The sequence below is a fragment of the Columba livia genome, chromosome 4 (genome assembly GCF_036013475.1).
Source record: "Columba livia isolate bColLiv1 breed racing homer chromosome 4, bColLiv1.pat.W.v2, whole genome shotgun sequence".
In the NCBI taxonomy this organism is placed as follows: domain Eukaryota; kingdom Metazoa; phylum Chordata; class Aves; order Columbiformes; family Columbidae; genus Columba; species Columba livia.
Window position 1 is genome coordinate 2996105 of NC_088605.1, and position 19316 is coordinate 3015420.

General features: G+C 43.9%; 1 protein-coding gene across 10 annotated transcripts in view; it reads left to right on the plus strand.

The window, feature by feature from the left end:
• SLC4A11 (solute carrier family 4 member 11) overlaps window positions 1–19316 on the plus strand; it is a 127348-nt gene that overhangs the window by 101319 nt on the left and 6713 nt on the right. For all 10 annotated transcript variants that reach the window (XM_065060203.1, XM_021292862.2, XM_065060202.1 and 7 more), the window contains 8 exons: window positions 555–687; window positions 1001–1074; window positions 5681–5930; window positions 6667–6773; window positions 7913–8081; window positions 11086–11259; window positions 16754–16949; window positions 18988–19157. In XM_065060203.1, coding sequence (XP_064916275.1) covers window positions 555–687; window positions 1001–1074; window positions 5681–5930; window positions 6667–6773; window positions 7913–8081; window positions 11086–11259; window positions 16754–16949; window positions 18988–19157 — 1273 coding nt within the window. The remainder of the gene's footprint in view (window positions 1–554; window positions 688–1000; window positions 1075–5680; window positions 5931–6666; window positions 6774–7912; window positions 8082–11085; window positions 11260–16753; window positions 16950–18987; window positions 19158–19316) is intronic.

Below are 19316 nucleotides of genomic sequence, written 5' to 3' on the forward strand. Positions count from 1 at the left end.
GTTGGTTTTTGGTGCTGTTGCTGGGGTATTTTTAACTGTTGAAGGTGTGATCACTGGCTTCCCAGTTGTGGCTGCAAGCTCATATCGCTGAGCCAGAGGTGTAGAGGAACAAACTCAGTATCTACAGGAACAATCAGATGAGCTATGACTAGCTTGAAAGGTTTTAAGACATGAGGTTTTACCCACAATTTGACTGAGTAAATATGATATAAAACCATGTACGAGATCCCTTGCTCAACAGCATTGCGAACCATTAGCGAGAGCAAATTCCAAGGGCTGGTTTTTGTGGCCTTGATCCCTGGGAAAGATGCTTTGAGATGTGTTGGGAGAAAGTCTTCCAAGTGCTTCTTTGTTTCTAGTGGAGAAAAGGGCAGGGAGAATGATTTGGGCCACCAGTGGTCATAGGGGAGCGTAAGAAAAGGGTTTTGATGCTCTCTGCTGTAACTGCCTTGAAGTGAAGTCTTGAAATGGGTTCATTTTGCCACCAAGCAGAGGGGAATCACAGAGTGGCAACAACATTTAATCTGATGTGCGAATGCTTCATTTTTTTGCAGTCATCCGAGGTATCTGTGATGACTACAACTTGGATTTCAATGCTTTCTACGCCTGGACTGGCCTGTGGAACAGCTTTTTCCTTGTGATGTACTCCCTCTTTAATTTCAGTCTTCTGATGAAGCTCTTTAAAAGGTAGCTATTTTCAAGAAGTCATATTTTGATCTGATTATTCAGCAAATGGAAAAATTATACATTCCACAAGCTCCTTAATTGCAAACTTGCTGTAAAATGTATTTTGTGTGATGAGGCTAGTATCATTTCAGCTTATTGTTCCAGCTTGAAAGAAGCTTTTAAAGATTCACTAGATTTTGTTTCCTGAGTTGAAGTCTAACTAAAATTGGTATATTTTCATGTAAATGCATGAATATGCTGATTTTCCTTTGAATAATGGAGTTGAATGCAGACACTGCTAATGGCTGTTTCAATTCCTGGGGTTTTTCCACAGGTCGACAGAAGAAATAATTGCACTTTTTATATCCATCACCTTTGTGCTTGATGCTATCAAAGGCATTATTAAAGGTAAGTCTTGCAACAGTGTTTTTCAGTGCCGCTTCCTTGTCAAAGGGAAGTATAAGGCTGTAAATACGCATGATGTTTGCTTGTTCTGTGTTCATTCATGGTCTTCAGGAAAAAACCTGTGTGAGACTGAAGCAGCCCTTTGTCAGCAGTTTGCCTGGATGTGTAGAATCTCTATCCGTTCTAATTTCAGGTAGTTGAGATAGGATTAGTATCTTAACTTTTACCAAATGGAGAAACCATAATAACGGTGCTGTGAAAGCCTTTTCCTGATACCAATCTCTTCTTGAATGGTCTTGGCAAAAAATATCCAATTTAAATGCAGTGCATGTAGACCTCTTTCCTTGCTACATGATTAAAACTACATGGAAGGGAGGTGAAAGGTGTGTTGAGGTTGTCCATTTTTATGTGAGCACTGAGACCCTTCCAGTGTGCTCCTAAAGCTATTCTGCCCTTTCCAACCACTTGGTCCCTATTTCTGGGTTAAGCTCTAGGTGGGTATCCATGAGCAGCCTTAGGGTTTAACCAATTTCTCTGGCACTTCTATTCCTCCTGATCAGGATTGGTGGGAGGTATTTGTAAAAATGTTAGCAGAAAATGCCATGTGAATGGCAATCTTTCTGTTATCCTGGTGAGGAGTTGGCCAAGTCTGCACTCCTTGTTTGTTATGACCAATTGTCCAACAGCCCCAAATCTGGGTTGTCCTTTGAAATCCTTCAGGACATCACTCAGCACACTGAGCACGTCCCATGTTTTCAAGATTCTCAGGCCTGGCTCATTATGGTATCTTTGCATGCACAGAAAACACCTTCAAAGAGCAGGTTTGACACCGCAAAGCAATTTGAAGCGAGATTCTTCCTTGCTTCATTGGGAATCTTTGATTTGGCTCCTTGGGTGTGTACTTTGGTGCAATCGAAGGGTTTTTTCCTTTGCATGACACCTGCATCTTTCAAGTATCCTGCTTTAGACAGAGCTTGTTGAAAGAGAAGGTGTTCTGGGATGCTTTGCTTCCTCCTTGCTCAATATGTAGTTGTGAGCTTTGCTTAGTGTGCTGCTCGTGCCCTGTTCTGGAGGTGTGGGACAGTCTCCCTGTGGCACTCGGTGTTCTTCAACAAAATATTAAACTACTCTGTAAAAATTAGCAAATGCAAATATTCAGTGCTTACATAGTAGATGATTTCCCATAGCAGGGGGTTGGGTGTGGGTTAAAGCTGCAGAAACCACCCATTGGTCTCAGCTGCCAGAATTCCAGGAACACGCGAGTAATACCTCAGAGTATTGTAGTGGGGATGGGGAGAGGATCATGGAAGTTAATTAGTATAATTAGTGTAATTCTCCCTTGTACTTGGGAAGGGCTGAGCTTACAGGAACAATAAAATCAAACCAGCACTTCACTTATTTGCCAGCTCATGTTGGCTTGAGCTGCATCTGGAGTCTTCAGTGCAACAGGAGGTGGGACATCAAATCAGACACGTTCCCAAATGCAGAAGGGCACTGATGCTGGCAGGCACAGAATTCATCTTTAACCCTCATAGTTAAACACATGGCACCAGTGCAGCTCACAGCCACGTGCTCATCTTCTCCTGCTCCGGTTTGGTAGCAGGAGGTGATGGTTGCAGCTGCCATTTCCTCATCAGAACTTCAGTTGAGTAGTTAAGTAAGTTAAGTAAGTTAAGTTGTGGAGTCTCCTTCTCTGCAGACATTCAAAACCCGCCTGGACATGTTCCTGTGTGACCTCACCTGGGCGTTCCTGCTCCAGCAGGGGGATTGGACTAGATGATCTTTTGAGGTCCCTTCCAATCCCAAACATACTGTGATACTGTGAAGTAGGAAAAGAAAGCTGGTAGCAGGCTGTTAGATATGTCCTGGTGACAGTGAGCCAGCTCACAGGGACTTTGTGGCTTCCTGAGTGCCAGTGGACATGCTGCTCTTGCCCAGATGTGTTTTCCTCATTCTGTTCCTAGCCTTGATCTTTATTTGCAAGCCACTCATAGATGTGCAGGAAAGGAGGAGGGGGAGGATGCGATCCTGTACAGAGGAATCAAGCCATGTGCGTTCACGCCATCCCGGTGACACTTTGTTTTTGCCGTGTGGCCCAGCCACCGAAGCTGTGTTTGTTTGATCTTGACATCTGCACTCTGCAGGAAGCGGCGCTGAACCGGCCGAAGCAAACAAAGCAAGTTAATGTTGTTGGAGGGAACTTGAGCGCACCCTGGGTTTGAGACCAGCTCCGTAGCAGCAAGGGCACCACCTGCTTTGCTGCTCTGTCTGAATGTGGGCAACAGGAGTCACTTAGATCTGTTATAAAAACGAACACAAAACTTGTAGTAATCTTAATACTTTACAGCAAGTGTGTGGTGCAGGATGAAGGTAGTTGTCTTGGCACGTTCTCATTGCTTTAATTTAAAGAAAAGACTGAAGTCCAAGTTTATTTTCCTACATCTAGGACAGAGTGGAGCAATCCTACCTGGTTTGGAGGTGGGTGCAAACTGAATTGCAGCCTGAGAGGTAGTGTACGTAGAATATAGAACACAGGACACCAAAGATGTGCTGGGCCATAAATGTATTATTGCAGTGTAGCCAAGTGTGGGAAAATTGAGAAAATCCCCATGACCCGACCCAAAAATTAATTTGTTTCTTATTCAAGTTCAAATCTAAATACAGAGGCATGCGATTGCGTTCTGCATAGTTGCTGTGCTGTTGGTTTATCATATGCTCAGTAATGGTGCGTGTCTCTAGGACATGGTAACACATAGGGTCAGCTGAGATGGTGAACAGGCTCTTAGCCATGGCCAGCTGCTAATCCTCAGGAAATACTGCCGTAATCATTTGTGTTGTGACAAAAGTGTCCTTTAAATGTTCAAAACCGGAAAGCACAAATCCTCCAACAACCCGTTCTGTGCTGTTGTGCGGGTCACGGCAGTGCTCTGTGCCTCAGTTTACCTGTTTGCAGAGCAGGTGTGGGTGTCCTGCCTGGGCTGGATGCAGCTGTGAGGACGGAGGGAGGAAATGAGAGCAGAGCCTCTTCCGTAGAGCGTGATGCAGAAATACACCATGCTAATGGAGGTCATAGTGAGATTGCTCCTTGCTTCAGGAACCTTTCTCGTGCTTTAAAAGCACGATGCTCTCCTCATTTCTGGCTGCTGCTGAGAGCAAATGAAAGGTTAAACCTGTAGCTGTAAACTATGATCTTTAAATTTATATACTGAAGTACTGAATGTGAAATAACCGATCTTTTCTCTTGTGACCTTTGTGCCCTGTTTAGCCCATCCACTTGTCCAATGCCTAGACTTCCATTAAAACACAAAGGTGGTACAAGAAGGGTTATTACCCCTGCTAAAATGACAAAACGTGGGGTGTTTTACACTGGGGTGAGCTCCAAAGCAGCAGTAACACAAACTGTGCTTTGGCCAAATCCAGGGTGATTGCAAATACCAATTCTGTTTTGCAAGAATGTTTAGTTTTGCTCGGTTTTGAATATTTAGAATCACAGTTTGCCTGCTTTCCCTGTTGGAGGTGGAAAAGCTGAGGTGCTGGGGGTTTTCAGAAACTTGATTATTATTTGGTGATTATTATTTTATTGCATTTTCACCTGAAGATGATGGTCTTACGCTAAACTCTTCAAGTTTCCCAATGCAAAGTTTGAAGGGATATTTTGGACTAAAGCAAAGAAAGGCAGAGACTGCAAAGCTTGGAGGTGGCTTCATCCTCCTGTACCTCCCCATGGCTATGGGGTGAGCGGTGCTGCTATCTGATAGTGAAATTTGGGAGCATCAAGGCTGCAAAGCCCAACATCCATCTTCTGGTTTTACTTTCTCCTTGTGTCACCTCAGGCTCTTGTTCCCAAAAGATGCAAAAATCATCCGAACATGTAGATAAGCTTGGAGCCAGCTAGTGCCACAGAAATGGGAACACAACTGTCTAAATTATCAAGGGTGTATTTACAGCTGTTAATTACTTATGTAAATGCCTCTTAGTGAACCTAATACACTTATGGACAGTTCCAGAGGCATTACTGGGTGTTTCACTTGTACAGGTTTACTGCACGTGCTCTTGTAACTGTATTTTCATTTGCAGTGTACATTTAAATCTTCTGCCAGGTTTTGCATATCAAAACACCTTTAAAATATGGACCAGCCTTGGAGGGAAAGTAATTACTGTACGTTTTATAGTCCGCTTAAGGATCTGTGCAGCCTGGCTGCTCTTAATTTTATCAGAGTTCCTGATGGAATTTGTTTACCAGGCTGATCAAAGTAGGTTTATATCGTTATACATATTTTTAATATATAATTTATTTAAGAGTAGCGATTCCAGTGTTAGGAACAAAATAATGTAAATAATTGGCACTGGAAGTCCTTCAATCGTTGTTGCTTTAGATGAATTTAATTTTGACCTGTTAAAATAAGTAAAAAATAGAATTTGCAAAGTGCTGGCTTTATAAGAGAAGCAGCTCTCCTGGTTTCTGTTCACTGCTTTGAGGGGTAGAACTATAAACCTGCTGAAGCGTAATGTTAATACTGCATGATCAAGCAAGAAAGAAGTACTTTATATTGCTTGCTTTGATTGTCACAAACCTATCCTAATGCTTGCCTGTTGGTTGTTTGTACAGTTTTTAAGAAATATTACTGCCATGGGCGCACAGGAGACAGTTACTTGGAAAAAGCACGAACTGATGCTATTCCAAGCCTCGGCATCAATACCACCTTCTTGATGAATTCATCAGTGAGCAGATCCATATCCCTAGAGAATCAAACAGGCACGCATGATGTGCATTATGGACGTGAAACTGCCGTCCTTAGTCTCATGTTGATGTTGGGTACCCTTTGGCTTGGCCATACGCTCTATCAGTTTAAGAAAAGGTGAGTTACTTCAGTCTTAGAGCTCAGACTACTGGTTATTTCGTGTTACCTGTGAGGAATGGCTAACGGTTCAGATCTTAGTTTTGTAACCTAGTAAAATCAGGTGGAACTCTTCCATTAGTGACAGTGGAAACCAAAGCCAGAGATGAACTTGGCTGGCCACCTGGAAAATGTGAGCAGCAGAACAAAACGTTCGGTCACTGGACGTTGCCCTTCTGTATTTGTTTTGGCATCTCAAGTGACTTTTTAAAAAGCTTTGGGTGAACCATATCGTTTGTGTTGGAACTCATGTAACTCTTCCCCAAACAGGCATTGAACCATCTTGGTGGGCAATATCCCCGGTGGGTGCTGGAAGGTCTAAGGGGAACTGACCTTTGCTGTGCTCTTGGGAGTCAAATGCCCAGCCCTATTTTGGATTTTACTCCCATTGCCCTTAGAACTCCTCATAAGCAATCAAACTAAAGTGGAAATAAGACACAAATTGGTGCTTGGAGGATGTTTTTCTAGCTTGCATCTTAGTTTGTTTCTTCATGGGTTTTGCTTATGCATTTATCAACTTTCAAAGGATTCCAGAGGATTTAGGGCTGAATTAAAGACCAATTCTACACTCCAAGTATCTGTTTAGAAATGCAAGATTGGACTGAGTTTTCACTTGTTAAAGCATTAATGCAATCTGGATTGAGCTGTTGTCCCTGCAGTGTGGTGCTGATGGGGATTTTCTGTCTTTAAATTGCAGCCCATATTTGCATGCAAGAGTACGTGAAATTCTGTCTGACTGTGCCTTACCGATTTCAGTTCTGACTTTCTCTGTTGTGGGTTCCTATATCTTCAAGGAAATCGAAAGTAAGTTAATTTTTTATTCTCTGGAATATTTAGTGGATTAAAAACAAATTAAATCCAAGGAAGATTTTGCTTAAAAAATAGCCAAGTTCTGTATAATTTCACAAATACTATGTGTACGTCCCACCACACCAAGAGCTCAGATTTCCTCAATGTTAGATTGAATTCATGGAAAACCCTGATCAAATAAGTCTGAGTGAAGTTTTTTCTCTAGACGGATTATTCCAGTGTGTTTTTCATTTCAATGTAATTTAAAGTATATATCTCTTACAATAAGGGGAGCCACAATTTCTAGCAAAGAACAAAGGGCAGAGTAATTAACAGGCAGGAAGGGTTGTTGCCAGCCATGCAGACATAGAGATGATGATCCCAGCCTGTCCTCTTTGTCTCCAGCTTACGTTTTCCTCATTTAGGTGAAATGGTGCAGAGCATCTGGGCAGTTTAAGTCACACAAAGAAATCTAAAAATGAGGCACCATTCATTGGCCAAATAGATCAACTTTTCCATATCAGGAAGCGTTAATGGGGACAGGAATTGCATTGTCCTGTGGTGACGTGAGTAGGTGATGGCGAGGAAATGTATGGAAACAAATAAGAAATGGCTTTTTTTTTTTTTCTGTGATGGCCATTCCATCCAGTTGGATTGTATAATGTGTGGCCATGTGTGATTTATCCCTAGTCGTGGATTTCTTCCAATGGCAGGAAAGTAGGGGCATTTTAGACTAAAATGCCTTGCACAGCTTGTTGGATGTGAGGAAGTTTTTAAATGCCTCTGACAGCTGATTAACTGAGCAGGAGTATGCTGCTAGTTAGAAATAAGGTTTTCTAATCTAAAAATGCCTCGCATCTGTGGGAAAACAAGTTTCCCTCTTTTGTTTTGCTTAAATATATGTAATGTCCTGCTAGAATGAGCAGTAATCTGTCAAATCAGGATGGCAGCCAAGTTCTAAGGGGATGGAGGAAAACAAAATAAACTAAACCAGCCAGATGAGCCCATCTTCTATGGCCTTCTGGCTCCCACATGCCAGAGCATCACGCCTGGCATGTTGCTTCCCCATAGTTTGTGGTGTGCATGAAACGTTGAGTCTATGTGATAGCTGGACATGAAGGTGCCTCCTAAATTCATTCTCCTCATCTTTCCAGTGTCGAAATTTAACTACAACACATCTGAGAGCTTGTTCATGCTGGCCCCAGTCCAGTCCCTGTCCATCGGGTCGGTGATGAGCGCCATGGGGCTGGGGTTCCTTCTGTCCATGCTCTTCTTCATAGAGCAGAACATCGTGGCATCGCTCACAAATGCACCGGAGAACAGGTATTGCTTTCGGTACCCTTCATCCTTTGTGGAGGGATGTCCTTGAATCTCTTTCCCAGCACTGCTTGTCCAAAGTTTGTCTTGAATATCAGGATATTTGTGGTGTGTTCTGGAGAACTTTTGTTGTTACAGATGAAAGTAACTCTACTGCTTAACTCCTCGCCATCCCAAAAACCCAACGTTGTGGCACTGAGCCAAAAATACAAAGCATCAATTAGCTCATCACCTCAATCTGTTTCTTCTTTACTGATGTATGAATGTTATATAGATATGTTGTATGATTTGAGGTCTGTGGGTGTATCTCCAGGTATTTAGGGTGTGTCCGACCCATGTGGACACTTGCACTGCTCTTATAGTACAGAGGAGTTATTGAAAATGGAATGTCAATGACCTGCACGAATGTCATAGCACGATCCGCTGCAGTTCAGCATCAGAAAATAAGAGTTTGGAGCCGTTAGTCTCCAACTGAAAAGGTGGAAGTAAAACAGTATGTCTAATATCTCATATGTCTGATTTACGTGCAAACTTGCGTTGAGATGTTGCACTATTAAAATATTCTCTCTGTTTTTGTGCCAGCTGCAATCAGATATGATATCAAGAATGAACGCATACGACTCTTTTTCCAGGGAAACCACAACGTCTCAGAGGATTTTTTGCTAATGTAATGCGTGGGAGGGTTCTCTCCTTGCATAAAATACATTAGCATTCTCCCCGGTGTAGTTGGAGTGACACGGAGAAAAGACAAGCTCAAATCCAGTTACACTAATTTGGTTTCCTTTGACCACAGGATTTTTCCTCTTATCTTTATTATATCCCTTTAAGTGAAGTGTTGCATAAATCTGTAATGTAAGTGGGTCATCTCTTCCTAATACAAGTTGGTGTTTTCCACTAGGATGTCTTTAAGGAATGTAAAATATTATTTGGAGCTCTTCGTAGTGTTTTTCATAATGCCTTGTTACAAGGCTGAGCTTATGCTGATCAGGTATTAGGACATGGGCTTTTAGGGACAGGAAAACTACAACTTGACATCTTCTGTTTGTGATGCCATCATAGAATAGAAATACCATCATTTAGACGAGCTACATGGAGAACGTGCTGTTTGGTGTCTTACCAAATGTAGTGATATCCTCCTGTAGGAAAAACAAAGCAGGGGAAGAGATGTTTGCCTGAAAGAACACTGATGTGCCTTGGTAAAGAATAAACAGAGCAAGCTTATGGGACAGTCCAAGGAATACTGTGCTGGTTGGGGACTGTGAAGGTAACTCAGAATAAAGTACATAAATATCTGTGTGTTGATCTGGACAAGCTTAATGGAGCCTGTCTGCTGGTCAAAGCAGGTGCAGACCACACGTGGTGCTGCAAGCCTGCTGAGACCAAACGGTGTCCCAAGGGGGCTAAAGTGATGCTGCTGTTACATGTATGGCCTTTGTACATAGAATACCCTCTAAAAAGGGCAGATGGGACAATCAAAAGATAACCCTGGGGATGCTGGAGATGCTTTTGCTCTGAGAAAGCAGCACATGAGCAGGGGCTGTGCTTTCAAAGTGTGAGCCAATGCAGGAAGCGTGTTTACAGTCCCACCATTCCTGCCAGCACCTTCCAGCTTCAAAGGCTTTGCAGTGTAGACATCTACCTGACCTGGTCACCCTGTGGCCACCTCCTCACTCAATGGAGTTGAGCGCATCCTAGTGAGACCAGTAGTCTTCTTCCAAAACCAAACCCCACCCAAGATTTCTGCTGCCTGAACAATGACATCTGCTGTTCTTTGAGACAGATGTTTTGTTGTAGAACATGTCTACAGGGTCATGTCTAATAGCTCCATGCACCTCTCATCCTACAGCGTCTCTGGCTCCAAGTCTCTGAATGGAGTTTGCTTGGGTGGCATTAAGACACCTGAATGGTGTTTCTTGCCAGCTTGAAAGTGCCAGGCAGAAACACAGTTATAGACCTTTAAGTATCAACCTCTCAGTGCTGAATCCTTCCCCAGCCTTTTTCTAAACTTATTGCATCTGAGTGGCTGGCACCAGATGGATGTATTCAGGAGAGGGGCAGACCTTGCAAAAACATGGCAAGGTTGAACTAGATGAGAGTTTGATGTTACCAGCTACTCTCTGTGTCATCCTTGTGAAACTGTCAGCTTCCTTGGTGAATGCTGACAGTTTCCCTGTACCCCAAGAAAGAAAATGTAGAGGCTACCCTCTATGCACCAAAGTTAGGAGCTTATTTCCTTGGTTCCCAACCAAGGAGGAGCTGAAGTCTAATGAATTCATGTCCTATTTTCTCATCGTGCAGTAGCAATTACATAATTAGGGGATTACTGCAGCATACTGAGCACATGTTCTGCTTGTGAGGAAAGAGAGAAATTGGGGTTAAAAACAAGACGGGGGGGAAACTTCAGTATCAGTAGTTTGGCAACGCGTGCTCAGGTTTCTAACCACTCCCTGCATGGAATGGATAGATATGAGTAAAAGTTTTACACTGAGGGTGGTGAGAGCCTGGCCCAGGTTGGCCAGAGAGGTGGTGGATGAACCATCCCTGGAGACATCCCAGGCCAGGCTGGACGGGGCTCTGAGCAACCTGAGCTGGTGAAGATGTCCCTGTCATGGCAGGGGGGGCACTGGATGAGCTTTGAAGGTCCTTTCCGACCCAAACTATTCTGTGATTCTATGGACTCTCTGAGCAAGTACGCATGTATATTTTGAGTGGACTCTGCAATAAACGTAGCAGTAAAATGCTGGTGAAATTTTAATGGGCTGTTATTTTAGTGGGTTGCCTTTTCTGCTCAGTATTGTTCTTTCCAGGAGACGACTGCTTTGGGAGCAAACTATCAAGTTTCATTACCTTTCACGTTTATGTAACACAGGCTGTGAAGCAGGAGGAGTGTGAAATTGCTCTGTGCACAGAAGTGCACTTCGGTGTTCAGCATTTGAGCTCAGGTTCAGCAAGGGCAGTCTGCTGTTGTTTGCACTGGGTGTAACTGCTGTCAACAAAAACCTCATTTCAGGTTGGTGAAGGGAACAGCTTATCACTGGGACCTCCTGCTCGTTGCGCTGATCAACACAGGGCTGTCACTCTTCGGCCTCCCGTGGATCCACGCTGCCTTCCCTCACTCCCCAATGCATGTCCGCGCCCTGGCCTATGTGGAGGAGAGGGTAGAAAATGGGCATATCTACGAGACGTAAGTAGGAATTGTCTTGGATCTCTTTGGTTTGACTTGTGGTTTCCTAATCCCTTGGGTACAGCGGGTTACGTGGTTGGGGAGTTAGCTGTCATCTTGAAGGCCTGCAAGATACAAAGGGAGATGTGCCAAATGAAGCCACCTCAGGTAGTGACCTTGCTTCATCCCCCTCACCAAAGTGCTTATTTTAAGACTGACACAGATTTCTGTCTACAACTACCTGAAAGGAGGGGTTTAGTCTCCTCTCCTGAGTAGCAAATGATAGGACAAGAGGAGATGGCCTCAAGTTGCATCAGGGGAGGTTGAGGTTGGATCTTGGGAACAGTTTCTTCCTGGAAAGGGCTGTGGGGCATTGGAACAGGCTGCCCAGGGCAGTGCTGGAGTCACCATCCCTGGAGGGGTTTAAAAGGTGTTTAGATGAGGCTCTTAGGAACATGGTTTAGTGCTAGAGTTATGTTTGGATTTGATCTTGAGGGTTTCTTCCAGCCAAAATGATTCTCTGATCAGTGGCTGGTGTCAACCTGCAGGGGTTCAGCCCGCTCTGATGCAGATTGTCCTCTGGAGGGATCAGCCAGGGCCTTTTTTAGGGTTTAACCTTGTGGAAAGCTGAGGAGATGCTTTGGCCAGATCTTTCCAGATGTCTTCACCAGAAAAAATCCAGCCTGATTCATTGCCTGAAACCTGTCTGGTGGTTATTACAAAGGGCAGGAAAAATGCAGCATTATTTCAGAGCTCCCATAGCATCTTCTGCCACGTTTCAGGGAGGGGAGATGCTTATTAAATTGTCTTGTTTCTTAAGCAAAAGCGACTGTGGAGCTGTGCTTGTGTCACAGCATCCTATTTAAGACCAACTTGTTTTTCTGTTCTGAGTTGTCCAGCACACTCCTACCAGATGCCTATTTAAAAAATAAAGATTAAAAAAGAAAAATTCTCATGAAACCTGCTCCAAAATAGAGATTATCTGGTCTGTTTGATCTCAGTATGTTACAACTGAGTGTTTTCACCTCAGAAGTGGTAATTTCCACTCACATGCCATTAGTTCTATTATCCTGTCTTGCTTTCCATTTTCAGAGTTGCCACTTATCAAAAGTGAGGCTACGCAGTCATTTACTTTGGGGGATGAAGTGTCTGTCTTTTAATTTTGGTCTTGCCTTCACGCTGTTCTTGTTGCCAGCTGGCACAGCTGCTTTTTTGGGTCTGTGATGGACAGATTTCACCTTCTACATCTGGAAATAGCCAAGTCCTGCTGCTCCCTGCGATGCTTTTCCAAATCTTTCCTGGAAGATCAGTCCCTTGGGCTCATATTCTCATTAGTATGTGTTGGTGTTAGTTGCTGCCACAACTATATCTTTGTCTTAAGTCAATGCTAAACCCTATTTAAAACAAAAAAGGCAACATTGTAATTTGAGTTCTGTAGGGTTTTAATCCATGCCCTTGCTCCTGGCATCCATGATCTGCTCTGGGATATCTCTACTCTCCATTTCTTTGAGAGATGTGTAATTTACACTTTGAAATCTGTGTGCCAAACCTTCCCCTGTGTCTTCTGTTGTCAATTTTAATACCTGGTGGTTTTTTCCTGTTTTTCCACCATCTTTATTCTGCCCTCTGGCTTCTCCTTGACAAAGTCTGGTTCCCCGCCTGAATTAAGGAATACTTTCTGCCCTCGTCCCCTGTTCCTTCACACAGCTCCCCTAAAAGAGCATTTGGTGATGCTCACCTAGATATGGCTCCGGATATTATCCTGAAAGAGCTGTGGGATGCCCCAATCTCACTAAGTGTCTTCCCTTGCTGCACAGCTTCCTCTGCTGAAGGCAAATCGGTACGTCAATGAGTGCTGTGAACCCGATATTGGGGCGAAGAAGGGAACGGGGATTTGCTTCATTATCTGAACTCCCTGTGAGACCAAAGCTTTTTGTTCTCTGCAAAACATTGAGCTATAAACAAGAGGCTCTAAGCGATGTTGTCTTTTTTTTTCTTTTAGCCAGCTCTGCTGAAAAACGTCCTGAAGCTCAATTATTATAGAAAATCAGGAGCTCTTTCAGCACTGGCTCCCTTGGCAGCCTCCTCTCCTGCACTCGAATCAAAGCGCTAAGTGAGGATGATGATGTAAACAAGAATAAAGATCTGTCACAACGAGAGTAAAACTTTCTTCTCCCCTGTAGAGTAACCACTTGAATTTCATGTGGCAATCTGCAAACAGGCTCTCATTACTCATATGGAAGAGACTGGGAATGAATGGCTAATCCTGTGCTAGCTGTATTTAAAGGATCCTGGGGAAGCGAGCCTGGATCATGCTTTTTAATCTCCATTAACTACTTCATTGCAGCACAAGCTTTCTGGCACTGCTTCCTCAAGGGCCAAACCAGTTTCTGAACACATACAAATTACAAGGTGTCTTCTATTGACTTAATGTGACTGCTCTTGATATCCTTACTTTGGAAACAAGAAACGTGCTAGAACTGGCAGAAGACAGAGGCTGGTCTTCTGAGACCAGCTGGGCTGGGAACTTAAGCTTTAAGGATCACAAGTTGTGTCAATTATGAGCAATTTAAACTATATTCTGCTAAGAAATTCCACAGTACTTTAATACGTGGTGTTAGCAGGAGCTTGCAGTAGTTAGTTGCAGTGGATCTTGTCTGTGATCAAACTCCAGTTCTGCGATTGCTGCATCCCCAAGAGATGACAGGCAGAAAATTGCATGAACTTCAAAAATCTATTACCAAAGGGCTGCTACTCTGGGCTTTTGTTGTACTTGCATGCTTGCATCTGGTAGAAATGAGGTGGCTTTATATCTGATTTTGATCCTGACTTTGCTTTCCAGGAACCTAGCAGGCTTTTGCAAGCTCAGACTGATACTTGCAGGCTTTGATTTGATCCAGTGGGTTTGGTTTTTGCCTGAAATGTTGCTTCTGTACCTTGCCTGATGATGAAGCCAGGGGAGTTCTTGCTGTACCTTGATGAGGCTAAATCAATTAGTGCATCCTTTCTCTCCTACGCTACTGGGCCACTTGAGAGGCTCGTAGTGGTTCTGGTAGGGGCTTGACCAGTCCTTGTTGGACTGTCAAATTACTCTGAATTAGCGCTCGCAGTTGTGCTTTAAGCTGCTTGGCTCTGTCATCTCCAAGACTTCTGTTGTGTGGTGAAACAGACCTGAAGGCAGTGAAAAGGGTGCCGAACTATATCCATCCAGGTGATGTCCCAGTTCTTCTGGATCTGGCAAGCACAGTCTGAAAAGTGAAGTTCATTAGGAAAAGTGTGGCCAGCAGGCCAAGGGAGGTTGTTCCTCCCCCTCTGCTCTGCCCTGGTGGGGCCACATCTGGAGTTCTGTGTCTAGTTCTGGGTTTCCAAGTTTTAAGAAGGACAAGGAATTACTGGAATGAGTCCAGTGGTGGCTACAAAGGTGATAAGGGGTCTGGAGCATCTTTCTTATGAGGAGAGACTGAGAGAGCTGGGGCTGTTCAGCCTGGAGAAGAGGAGCTGAGAGGGATCTCATCAATGGTGATAAATATCTTCAGGGTGGGTGTCAAGAGGATGAACTAGCCTCTGTTCAGTGGTGCCCAATGACAGGGTGAGGGGCAACGGGCACAGACTGAAACACAGGAGGTTCCATCTGAATATGAGGAGAAACTTCTTCACTTTGAGGTGCCAGAGCCTGGCCCAGGCTGCCCAGAGAGGTTGTGGAGTCTCCTTCTCTGAGACATTCAAACCCCCTTGGCCACGACCCTGTGTGATCTGCTCTGGTGACCCTGGTGTTAGCAGGGGGCTTGGACTTGATGATCTCCAGAGGTCTCTTCAACCCCAACCAGGCTGGGATTCTGGGATCCTGCTTTTCTTCAGCTTCTCTAGGCATTGGCAGGGACCTCTTGATATGGGAGACTTGCAAGAGGATCTGAAAAAAAAAATACATATTTGGAAGGAGGAAAGATGTGGTTTCTGTTCTTAAAACCTATCTGAGTTTGAGAGGGTGAGTTACTTAGAGGTTAACATCTCCTGTGGCTCTTCTGTGCATCCTCTTTTGGTAATCCTAGATAATATGTATGATCTGTCCCATTATACACAAAGGAATTCAAGTGTACTCAGGATTTTGGGTTCTGTTTGTGATCTCTGTTGTTGCTTAGGTCTGATGGCTTTTTGTGATCCAAACCCTGAGAGCAAGCCTTAGGCTGTTACCCTTGCCCTCTAAATAATAGTTCTAATGCCCTCTAAATAAATAGTTCAAGGCTCCTTCATCCCCACAGCTTCATTGTGCTCTTGAGTGTATGAACAGATTTGAAATTCAGCCTGATGTTACTTGTAAGCCAAACTCCCAAAAACTTAATATTGAAAGAATTTGCTGGGAAGCAGTCATTTTTAGGACAGAAGGGGTTCTGAAGTCCCAACAGAGCACATGCAAATGTGGAAATGTGTTTGGGTAGCTCTCATGGCTGTTTGTTGTGTTAATTGTCAGCATATTTTGTGCACAGGGTTAATTTGGAATATGAGGTCTCACGCCCAGGGAACGAGGCCACTGGATGACGCCAAAACAGCCTATGGACAAGAATTTGTCTTGATTATAGTGGGATTTACTCACTAACTTATCCACTGCATTGAATTTATCTTCTAAAAAAAAGTTATGTTAAGAATCACCCTTTTCTCCATTATAAATACTCTTGAAAGATGAGTTTTCTGTCCTCCTATTGTTTCTGGTATTTTGTTTTAAACTAGGAGATGCTCACAGGTTTAGTTGAAACGAAATGAAGTAAAAACAAAGCAACCTCCCCTCACCCCCCAAGTAGGCTCTGAAATTTGCTGCATGTTTTCTTGTCAGGCTTTTTTCCTCCATTGTGAAAAAAATCAATCTGTGGTCTGTCAACTCTGGAAAATTTACATTAATTAATTACATGTTTTGCATGTTAATAGGCAATTTGCAGTGCAACTGCTATTATACACAGCAGAATTGAATTTTTGAGCTCCCCGAGTAGTGCTCTCAGCTTTCCCTCCCATGTAAACAAGGAGATCCTCATATACATCAAAAAACGCTGACTCGCACTTGAGAGCCTGCAGACTTATTTTATTCGAGAGGCTCATTAGTTCCCGTAGAAGTTGATGAGTTTTCTTTTGGATCAAAGCCAGCTGGGTAAATTGAGGAAAGGATTACTGCCCAGAAAGAGGAGTCTTGCCTGGCCTTTTTTTTTTTTGTTTGATGTGCTAAACAGAATTAGTTTAGAGGGCAATTTAGTTCAGGATGGGATCTGTGGAGCTCTGCAGAAGGGGAATTTGGCCTTTTTCCAGCTGCTGGGTTTGAGCTGTGGATTAAGCGCCTGGCCTGAGTCCAGCAGAGCTCGCTCTGCCTTCTCGGGCCAGAACCGCTGATCTCAGTGCCGCGGCGACGAGTTTCCCTTTCCCCCACAGCACGTGTCCTGCAGCTACGCGGAGCAGGGAGCCCCAGCCATAAGCTTTACATGAATGCTGAGATATCATCCTGCTCCTTTAATCCCTGTTTTCTCGCTTTCAGGATTGTGAGTGTGAAGGAGACGCGGCTGACGAGTCTCGTGGCAAATTTCTTGGTTGGCCTCTCGCTCCTGCTCCTGCCGTTACCTCTCCAGTGGATCCCAAAGCCCGTTCTCTACGGCCTCTTCCTCTACATCGCGTTGACCTCCATAGATGGGAACCAGCTCTTTGAGAGGGTGGCTCTCCTGCTCAAAGAACAGGTACGTGGACCAGGACACCAGCCTGCTGGAGCAGAAAATGAAATGTGATTTACAGCCTTGAAAGCAAAACGTGCCAGGAAAGCTGCTGGTGTTGGGAACAGTGTTACCCACAAAATTCATGTTCTCAAGAGGCTGATTTCCAGCTCCAACCCGCATTTCGAACCTCTCTTTCTCTGCGAAGAGGGAGTGAAACTTGTTCTCTATGTGAGCCTGGCTGCCACCGAGACATGAGCAAGAGATATCTTTCCATTACAGCAGACAAATGAGTGGGAGAATAACGCGGTGCGCTACAACAAAAGTGGTGTGGTTATTGTTGGGTTAAAAAGAGGTGGTAGCTGAATTTGTAGAATTACACCGTGTCTCATCTGTCCTTTAAATTCTGCATAAAGTGCTTTCTGCTTTTCACTGCTATGAAAGCATTTGAGTTTTCTTGTTCAGAGTAATGTAGTCATTCTCTTTTCAATCTAAGAATTGCTCTGGAGCCCCTACTTCCAGAAGGTAAAAATGAGTGAGTGTATGGAGCCAGGATTCCTGCTACCAGTCAAGACACCCCCCCCTAAACTGTGTAGAATACAAAAATACATTCAAAGAAACTGCTGCTCACTGAATGTAGGGTGTTTGTAAGTTTTAAAACCCCACTGTGATGTCTGTCAGCTGCAGGGTAGACACATTCTAAAATTAAAAATAAAAGTAATAAAAGAACATGCATAATGTCAGTAAATGGTGATCCTTGATTTCACCAACAAAGCTTCAGAACAGGTAACTTTTTTGCTGTATTTTACACTTTCATTTTGACTCGGGTGGAATATCACGGGATGGGATTTTAAACTCTAAGTTATTTGCATTATTGAAACCCTTCTGATGTGGGATGAAAAGGAACCTGGAAGATCCGTTTTCAAGCCATCTCTATTACGAGTGCTGAGGAGGTGTTGGTTTGCAGTGTATGTGGTACCTGGGAGCAATAAGAGGTGTCCAGCTCACCCCTTATGAAATGAGGTTCAGAGGCTTAGTAAGGCTCAAATTTGGCTCTGCATCTCTGCTAATCTATCTTGATCTTCGATATTACATCTCAGAGATTAAAAGTGTGAAATCTGGGTAAAGATTACATTTGTCATGTCAATTTTTGAAGAAGGATTGAATAGTTACTGATGTATGTGGAATATTACTGGTTTTAGTACCAATTATGTGTGGAATTTTCCAGGCTTCGGTTTGGGAAATTAAAAAAGTGTTCTCAAATATGGAGATCTCCCTTTTCTGGAAACCTTTTAATGAGTCATGGCAGGATTTGAAATCCATTGAGTCTGTATTGGTGCCAGCAGACAGTCGCTCATAGTCTTCATTGATGTATAGACAGTGAGTCAAAGCCTGTGCTCAGACATGAGCAAGTAACTGTCAAAAGAAACCACGAGTGATATTTAGCCTATTAATGTCACTTTTTTCCTCTTTATTTTATTATTTTTGCAAAAATGGAGTACAGCCTCTTTCCACACCTCTGCAATCTCAGATCGTGGTCTTCCCCTATTGGGGCTCAGCCAAGAACTGGGACCAGCTGAGGACAGGATGCTGTAAAATAATGAGGAGATGGGTTGCAGGTGGAAAAACCATCCAGCAGTTAGAGCCCCCAAATGCATCTGCTCACTCTCACCCCCCTGCACACCCCCACAGGCACTTCACGTGTTGCTGCAAAGCCCTGATAATCCTGCTCAGGGGAATCTCATTACTGTACTTATCAAGATATTTTCCTTGCACTCCAGATGCTCCCGAAGGTGATCTCAGCTGGGTGGTGTGTCTTTTCTTCCCCACGTTTCTAGTGCCCAGTCATCTGCTGAGTGTTGGTGCCAATGCTGTGGTTTAAGGCGCTTGTTTTAACCCTGCAAAACCTGCGTTCAGCTGTTGGACCTATTAAGGACTCTGATGTTGATGGACTATTTGTGCACGTTGACTTCCTAAAAACCCTTGTGTTCAAAAGCCCATGATACATTCCGCAGTTGCAAGTCCAGGTCACTGCATATCTAACGTGTAACTCTTCTCTTCCTAGACTGCCTATCCTCCGACACATTACATCCGCAGAGTGCCCCAGAGGAAGATCCACTATTTCACAGGCCTGCAGGTCCTGCAGCTCCTCATCCTCTGTGGTTTCGGCATGTCACCGTTGCCCTACATGAAGATGATCTTCCCGCTCATCATGATAGGAATGATTCCCATCAGGTATGAAGTGTGTCTGCCTTTTTTATTTCTGTCTCCAATGCCTTTTGCCTTGAGATTTGGACTGCAGGAAGTCTGAGTGGTCCAAAAGGGCATCTGGTACTTTCCTGAGTAGCCAGATCTTGGAAATGGGTGATGGTGGAACCTCTTCTTCACCAGCTG